Source organism: Sphaeramia orbicularis, chromosome 9, assembly GCF_902148855.1.
Source record: "Sphaeramia orbicularis chromosome 9, fSphaOr1.1, whole genome shotgun sequence".
Lineage (NCBI taxonomy): Eukaryota > Metazoa > Chordata > Actinopteri > Kurtiformes > Apogonidae > Sphaeramia > Sphaeramia orbicularis.
In genome coordinates this window covers 27,083,607-27,092,428 of record NC_043965.1, presented here as the reverse complement: position 1 = coordinate 27,092,428, position 8,822 = coordinate 27,083,607, and the positions used below count along the sequence as shown (strand labels likewise).

The 8,822-nt window shown below is 44.1% G+C and overlaps 1 protein-coding gene across 2 annotated transcripts in view; it reads left to right on the top strand.

Annotated features, from left to right (window-relative positions):
- The first annotated feature begins 373 nt into the window (after positions 1-373).
- setbp1 (SET binding protein 1) overlaps positions 374-8,822 on the top strand; it is a 35,295-nt gene continuing 26,846 nt past the window's right edge. The window contains exons 1-2 of one of the 2 annotated variants that reach the window (XM_030142711.1): positions 374-1,173; positions 6,851-7,446. In XM_030142711.1, coding sequence (XP_029998571.1) covers positions 7,012-7,446 — 435 coding nt within the window. In that variant the 5' untranslated portion in view covers positions 374-1,173; positions 6,851-7,011. Of the gene's footprint in view, positions 1,174-6,850; positions 7,447-8,822 lie in introns of those variants that run through there. The other variant, XM_030142712.1, reaches the window with a different exon arrangement.

The window sequence follows — 8,822 nt, the reverse complement described above, 5'->3', positions numbered from 1 at the left end:
ATTTTTAGAATGTAATTTTACTTTTTTCATTCTAAAACATGCAGAAAAGTTTGGAGTTGACATTGTCTGTATATTATTATGTTATTATTTTACTGGTCCGGCCCACTTGAGATCAAATTTGGCTAAATGTGGCCCCTGAACTAAAATGAGTTTGACACCCCTGCACTATGATGTGAGGATACAAAAACCTAACACCATGTGTAAATGTGCAGTCCCTGAGGGGCTAGGGGGGCTTTTGGGGGAAGCATGGGGGGGAGGCTGCAGGAGCGGACGCGCTGAGCTTGTTGCCGCCAGGTGGAGGCGATGTCGCTCCTCCTCTCTTCTCCTCTCCTCTCTTCTCTTCTCCTCTCCTCCCTCTGCTCTCTCTGCTCTGCTCGGCCAGAGCTCTCAGTCTGCTGGGTGAGATCATTACCAGACACCAGGCTCCGGGACCTGACATTCACCGATCAGAAAAGCAGCGAGAGACACTCAGAGAGAGAGAGAGAGAGAGAGAGAGGGAGGGAGAAAACCTCGATCCGACGCAACCTGCACGCGAAAGCGACCCAAACCCCCACCTCCGCCAAGGCCCCTGCGTCGCCTTGCGCTGACGGCAGAACGCGCGGTCTCGTCGCTGACATTTCCCGACTGGATTTGGGGTTGTAGTCGGATGCGGGCTTGTTTTGACTGCAGCAATAGCCCTACTCCCCCCTCCTCCTCCTCCTTCTCCTCCTCCTCCTCCTCCTCCTCCCTTACCAACCGTGTAGCGGATTTGCGAGGGATCTTAGCGCTGTGCAGCTCCCCGAGTGACCAGCGATCCTGCAAGGCACTCTGCACGGCACGGCACGGGTCGATCCGCACCAGCCTGTAAAGATCTTATTTCACAGAGGAATTGGACATAAGCGCCAAGTTTCCGATTGGATTTTTTCCTGTGCGCCTACCTTGCTTCTGTCATCAGATCGTCTGCAAATCCTATTTTCGCCTTTTTTTTTCCTTTTCCAAAGCACCGTTGACGCCATTTTCCTCCGGGTTTTCTGTCAAAAAAAATATATACATATATTCTGGCACCGTTTGACAGCTCCCCAGGAGGCTGTCATCTCATCCGTCGCTTGTGTAAAATGTGTCTAAATGGATTGTAAATGATCTTGATAAAATATTTACACGTTAGAGCCGAGTGTGTGACAACATTAGACATGGGTAAGTAGCCCCGGTTGACTGGCCACATTCCACACCTGAATTCATGTCTCATGTAAATGTGTTAATGTTTTTTTGGGGTTTTTTTTGTTTTGTTTTGTTTTTTTTGCTCATGCTATAATCTACTGTGAGTGTGCTTTTAGGCAGCCATAACCTTTAGTCGTGTTTATTTTGTCTGTGCCATTTAATTGTTAAATTGTCCAGAAATAATAGAAATTGCTTGTGGTCACATGCCAAGAAATTCGACAAAACACACGCAGTAGTGTGCACATTCACACTAAAACGCGCACATGCATGCACGCAGACACAGAGCACCCCAAACAATACTCTACCCCATCAGTCTCCATCCATTATTCCTGTTGTAATACCTGGATTGATTTATATAATTAGGTGGCAGTAAGATAAAACACCTAATTAGGTCAATAGGATGAAGTGTCCACTACACACTCATCAAGGAGCAGCCAAAACCACTGCTGCGCACACTCTTAGTTCAGATGTTTTCCTACTTGGGTGGACCTCTTGCATCTTCACCGACACTGGTAGTCCATCACATAGTATCACTGTCTCTGACATGCACTGAGCAGATGGTTGCTACTCTTTTAGTCCATCATGCTATGTCGCATTTCATACTGTCATGTGTTGAGTTTTTGCAATTTGCCAAGATGTTTGGTTGCATATAGTTCATATATGTTTCCAGATGGAGTTTCAGAGGCTGGTGGCTGATGAAATGTCACATGAATGAAGCCGGTTGCAAGTTGAGGAATGCTCAGTATGCATGTTACACTTTTCACTTTGGGATATGTTTTTTATGTACATGTCATGTCAGTGTTGCTACAGATTCATACAGATGTGACATCCACATTGCATGTCACGGCTTGGTGGGAGGAAGCACTACTCAGCTCTGGTTGCATTTATCAGTAGCTGTCCAGTTACACATGGCTTAGAGGTAAATGTCAGAAACATTGTGGCCAAAAGTAATGGGCAAGCTTTGGTAGTGTGGAAGAGGTGACGTTACTGAAAGTGGATTGAAGTGCTCTAGTGTTATCAGCAGCTCTTCTATACGTCAGCTTAAGAAGATAAATAGACAAGCCTGAATGAGTCAGGAAATTGGGAAAAGTGTGGGAAAATGGTCAGGTCTCTAGGACATACGGGGATATACATCTGGAAATGAACAGTGGTGGAAAAAAGAGGAAGGCAATTGTACGAGGACTGTGTGACTAGGTGGAGAGGAGTGGGGTTTGGAGATAATTGAGGTGATTTAGACAAGGATGGAACCATCGATCTTGTCTTGTTAACAGGTTTTAGGAGAGTTGAAACTCCGGCAGCATTTTTGTGATGTAAAAGTATTAAGTGTGCTAATAAACCCCCTATTAGGAAATGAGATGCCCATGCCACCTTTAAATTAAAGCATGAGAAATCGATTAGGTGTATCCCCCTTCTGAGCTGGATACCTCGGGTTGAAATAGGATCACAGAGAGGGGGAGGAGGGAATGTGAACGGGATCCAAGGACAAATCTAACTGTTGGCAGGCTCTCTTAACAGAATATCAGCACTGGAGCACCTTTTGGCAGAGTACACAGAAGGGAGGGAGGGAGTGAGAGGTAGGAGGTGTAGGGGAAAGGAAAGAGGTAGCACACAGAGAAGAGAGGAGAGAACAGAGGTTGGGGGGTGAGGTGTGGGGAAGGAGGAAGACAGTTGGGGAGCAGGGGAGGTGTTTTTGCTGACAGCCATTTTGTGGCTTCTGCTGCAGTTAAAATGGTTTAACATTCATCTCCTTCTGCGGGGTACTTAGGTGAGGATGGTTTTAGTGCTACCTGGCATATGGCTCATCCAGAGGAGTGTGTGTGTGTGTGGAACTGCACGGTGCAGCCTTAGGTCCATCATTTTATATTATGGCCGTCGCACACATGGCACATACATGAGTGTCCTTACAGCGGTCCTACACATGCTTCTGCCATTCATGCATCTTTCCTTGTATCGTACATGCAAATACAAGTCCATAATGCTCACTTAAAATACAATAGGCTCAGATGGGGTCATTGCAAAAAGATTGCTTCCTTCACCGTGCTGTAAGGAGTAATAGGTTTCCAGCTTGAAAACTGATGCCTGCGCCCACTAGATTTGGAAAGTACGAAGCTGGGGCCATTCCTTTTGATTTGCTTCAAAGATTGGATCCTTCTAGAAACATTAGTTTATGTGATTGCCCTTACACTAGAGGGCTAGAATAAAAGAGCAAAAAGAGATAAATGAAAAATGAAAATGGCAGACAGACAATGTTCATCATCCCTCTGAGATACTCATCTACAGCCAGAGATAGCCAAGCCGTTACTACACACTCACATCAAAGAAGAGGAGAAAAAAAGACTCTTCACCTTGTGCAATCACATGGGTGTTTGGTGTGCTTGTGGATGTGTGAATGTGTGCGCCTGTGTGTGTGCGCATCTGTCTGCATGTTTGTATGAGCTATTTGTGAGTCCACCTCAGGCACTGGGCTGCTGGGTATGCAGCCTTAAAAGGTTGTGTTTCTGCTGCCATCTCCCTCTCTCCCGCTCTGTGTTTCTCACCCACACTCTGACTCTTTTCTACCTCTGTTTTGTCTCCCTGTCTGTATCATTCACCATCTCGCTTCTGTCCATCTGTAATCCATTATCAATTGTTGTCATAATTGTTAGGAACAAGGCAAAATTTAGAGGAGTGTCTCATTTACAGCCTTTCACATCCAGCACAGGGAATGACCTTATGCTATTTGAGAGGGAAGCTGGTTAGCGCTGGCAGTTTTGAGAACATAATAAAGCTATTTATGCAGTGAGTCTGGCTTCTCACAATCACCCTGCTGTCTGAGGCTTGTCGAGGTGTGTGTGTGTGTGTGTGTGTGTGTGTCAGTGTGCTTGTGTGAAAAAGAGAGAGAGAGAGGAGACAGTGAGGCTCAGGCTAGGCGAGTGAGGCCCGAAGAGGGGTCAGTCTTACATAAACTCTCAAACTGTCTGCCAGTAACAGAGAACTAACACAGCTTAGGGCACCGAGCAGGGAGGGAGGAGTAGTCATGACCCATGTAAGTACTTTGCCCAGTAATGGCCCAGAATGAAGACTGTAGTAATATATAATGACGTTTTGCTGTCACACTGGCTTCGAGTGGAGAGGTGGGACCAAGTACCAAAAACACGGCCCGTAGCGGCGGTCAGGTTTTCAGATAAGTTTCTTTTTGATGTGTGTAGTGTGTGATGTTGTGTTTGGCAGCTGTCTCTTTTTCCTGTCATTGTCGACAGTCACATGACAGACAGGGTGGCTTTCACACATGCCATAAGGGCGAGTCACCGCACTGACATTAGGGACTGTGAAGCTCCTGGAGGACCAAACAGGGTTATATGTCCACTGCACATTCAGCCAGGAATTAACCCTAAACAGTCAAAGACCACACTGCTTGTTTACCATGTTTTACCCCATTAATGACAAATTGCCCGACGTTATAGTTAACTATTTTTGAAGCATAAGAAGCATTTCTGGATTAATTTCCAAACCTCTGGACAGCGGGTGGTTTACTTTTGTTTTAATGTGGTAGGCTTATAACTTTAAAGACCTATCAAATTGTACAGCTTTATTTATGTCAGTGTTTCCACTTTATGTGATGTTTGTTGTTGTTTGGTTACACAGTGAGAGTGAAATTTCAGATCCCAGACTGCCATAATCCAAATCTAAAGTCATTCACAAGTTTTGTTGTTTGGGGGAAAAAAAACCAAAAGTCAAACAATATTGAAACAAATACAGACTACAGAAGATAATGGGAATTTCTATTGTCTTGAAATTCTTGACTCATACTGAAATCGATGAGTAAAATACTAGTTTGACTGATGGGCAATGCCAATGTTATTTCTCTGCGTTTATTCTGTTTTTGCTGTTTCTGAGTAAAAACATCTTAATTATTAAAAAATAAAAGTTTCAGGCCCGTGTTACACCATTGCAATCTTCATCAAACTTTTCTAAGTCTGTATTTTTAGCCTGAAAAGAAATGCCTTCATAAGTACATTTTACAAGTTCCTTATCATACCATGCTGAATGACTGCAAAATTAGTCAGTGCCTGGAATATAACCATTCTAAAAACACTGTTGTTTTGAGAATTGGTTGACAGTGGATAATAGCGATGTGGAGTATAATCAATGTGTAGCTAATGAGCTGTAACATACAAAGTCATTACATTTTTGTTAAAATTGCTTTTGGTTGTAACTATTATAGAACTAACAGAGTCTATATCAACAAACCTTATGAATCATCTGGTTTTAAAGCTTCATATGAGCAATTTTGGCCAAATTTAATCCACTAAATGCAGAAGAATGTTTCCAACTGTTGACTTTGATCCTGTAGTTGTTGAGTTTGAGGAAATACTGCTGTGGATTATGATTATTCAATCACACTGTAAGCATGTGCTGTTGGGCCTGTTGGGTATTATGATGGGGATCAGCTGTTAGTACAGTAGTGTGAGCTGGTACAGGAGTGCACACAGAGAAAAAACACACACAAACACATACTGTTGGTGTAAAATTAGCATAATACTGTAAACCTCTGTGCACCCAGGTCACTGAATGTCTGGAGGAAGCAGTAAGCATTTACTTGAGTCATGTCTGCAGGTAGTGGTCTAGTCTGGGTTCACATCAGTCTAAATTTTGTCAGTCAAAGCTCAGTATGTGAGACAGCATTCCCCACTTCCAGCTCAGTCATGCCTCATGTCATATTGACTGATGGGATTCCCTGGAGCTGTAGTGAGAAGTGTAGTCCAGTGTTTGTTTTGGTTGCTTTCTGTTTATACGCCAGTGTGTTAGTAACCCAGTGTAACTTCATATGTGTGTATGTGTCCCTGTGAGTATGTAATATATATCTGTGCCTGTGTGTGAAATGATCCAAAACAGAAAACCTGAATCCTCTGAGAATTGGCGACCACAACTTTTCTCTAGAGAGCACAAAAGAGCAGTAGAGGTGCAGAAGTGTAATCTCTGACAGTAACATTATCATTTGCATGTGTATTTATGTATGCAAGAGTATGTTTTTTTAATATATGTGTATAGCAATGCCACTGCATGCGTGTGTAAAACAGTTCAGACGCTGTTTTTTCCAGACCAGCTCGTAAACCACATCTGGGGAAAGAATTTAGATTCCTTCCCTCCATTTTTCTCTGCTGCCTTCCCTTTCTCCCTGCGTGATTCCCTCCTCCTTCCCTGCTCTGGTGAACAGAAAAAAAAAGAAGTCAACTTCTTTCATTTTTTTCTGTCTTGTGTCCTCAGGCTAACTTCAGCCTGGTTTTAGAGCAGAGAGGAGGAATGTCTTATTTTTCACTGATCACTCTAGTGTCTTCAGATGTGTCTGGGGATGTAATGAACGAAGAAGGGAAGATGAGAAAATTAGCAAAGAGTGAGTAAGGAGTGAGAAGACAAGTGGTAGCAGTGTCAAAAAAATGAACTATCTTATGCATGGTACAAAATGCAAATAAGAGTGTAACAGCATGTCTCTGCAGCTTTGCAGTGGTCTTCTGTGTTTGTGTTCATACATAACAGGGAGCTAATGATGTTGATGACAGCGTGCAGGTCTGTGCTGAGAGGTAGCACCTTAATGTGAGCCAGGGGGATGACAGGAATCTGTTTTTGTAAGCCCTCTGTTCCTAATCATGTTATTCACCTGCTCTCTTTGCAGACTGTCCCTGGCTTCGCTGTGTTCCTGTGGGGCAATCAACCCAACCTCAGTAGCTGATTGATAAAAAAAAAACAACAGCCAAACAGACTACTGTTTTCTGACTTCCTATTGGCTGGCTGCCACAGCTTCCCCCATCCTGACTGGCTCTGGCGGGAGTGTGGATGGAGCCTAGGGATCTGGTTGGCACTGCCCGACCCAAAGAGGCGGAGTTACAGGGAGGTAGGGTGGGGCCAAATGAAGAGGACCAGGAAGGAGCAGCGCGTGTCAATTTGTTGCGCAGCAATGATGTGATTAACGGTGCAATCAGCGAAGGGGAGGGGCTAGAGGAGCAGGGGGAGGGTCTTTTGGAGGAGCAGGAGTTCTCCATCAAGGAAGCAAGTTTCCAGGAAGGAAGTCTTAAATTAAAGATTCAGACCACCAAGCGCACCAAGAAGCCCCCCAAGAACCTTGAGAACTACATTTGCCCACCAGAGATAAGGATGACCATCAGACCTCCAGCAGGAGAAGGAAAAGGTGGGCGACAGGGGCGAACAACCAGTGGGACAGGAGGAGGGCGGGGTCCAAAGGATGAGGAGCGAGGACCGCCCAGAAAAAGGGTAAGCTGTAAAAACCATTGTTTCTGTGACAAGTTTTCAAGTATGACTGTAACATGGCATAATGAGCAAAGTGTTTAGTTTTAGTTTTGAGTTTTGACACAGAAAGTGTCTTTTTTTTCTTTCTTTTTTTTTTTTTTTAATCACAACATCTCTGAGTTAAGCTACTTAGTCTCTGACACCACACCTCTTTCAGAACCTTTCTCTCAGTAGCTCCTTCCCAAGCTTGGTTACACAGAGTAGGGTCAAAGTTTGCTGCGTAATTGAAACCAGTCAGGGCTAGCTGAGATCACACAGTAACACGCAAACACACACTGAAACACACTCACTCACATAGGAGCTGAGAATAGGGCTGACATAAGCAAGTGACAGCTGGTGTCTGCTCTCTCCATTTGTGGTCATGTACACAGAGACCTCTCCTCTCCTCTCCTCTCCTCTCCTCTCCTCTCCTCTCCTCTCCTCTCCTCTCCTCTCCTCTCCTCTCCTCTCCTCTCCTCTCCTCTCCTCTCCTCTCCTCTCCTCTCCTCTCCTCTCCTCTCCTCTCCTCTCCTCTAATTCGATCACCTCTTGCGGGTCACACCCCTTCACTCCCCTGCTATCACACTCTTTACTCGTGGCGTGGGGTTTGGTGTGTGTGACTCTGTGTACGTACAGGTCCTTGGGGGAATCTAGTGTTTGCAGTGGTTGTTGACCTACACAGTGGTGTGTGTGTCCAAACCTGACAGCCGTCTTGATGTCACTGAGCTCGACAGGCCCAGCAGGAGTCAAGGCGTCATGTTGTCAGTGTGATGCTTGCTGCTGTTTTGTCCTGTTGTGCTTTATTTAATGGTTAAAGCTTAAATTTAGTTGGCTTATGAGACTGCATGAGCTTCTTCATGTCATGACTGTTTTCATGCTATGTCAGAGTTGAACTACTGTATAATAAGATTCTGGTAGAGTCTGAAAAAATAAGTGTGGGCTGTTCAAATTGACTTGTCATTGTCAAAGCTGATTCTGCTAGAATTAGACATTGATGAAACCCATAACATGTATATGGTATTTGGAGCTGATATTCCTGATATTTGGAAAAGTTTTGTGTCAAACTTTATCTCCAGAAGAGACCGTCAGTGTAATGCTTTTAAGCTGACTGTCAAATCAATAATACAATTCAATAATGTTTCAACAGTATTTATTTGGAAAGTATTCATTGAATGGAAGGGATTAGAAGTAATAACTAACACTAGGTTAATAAATGTTCATTTCTCATTTCAGTGTTGATAGGCGACACATTTTTATACCCTTTATGCATAATTGTGATGTGTAACCACTCAAGATCCATGCTGAGAGGAGGATTTGGGGACCACAGAGAGAGCCAGCTGCATCAGAGACAAAGTAGACCA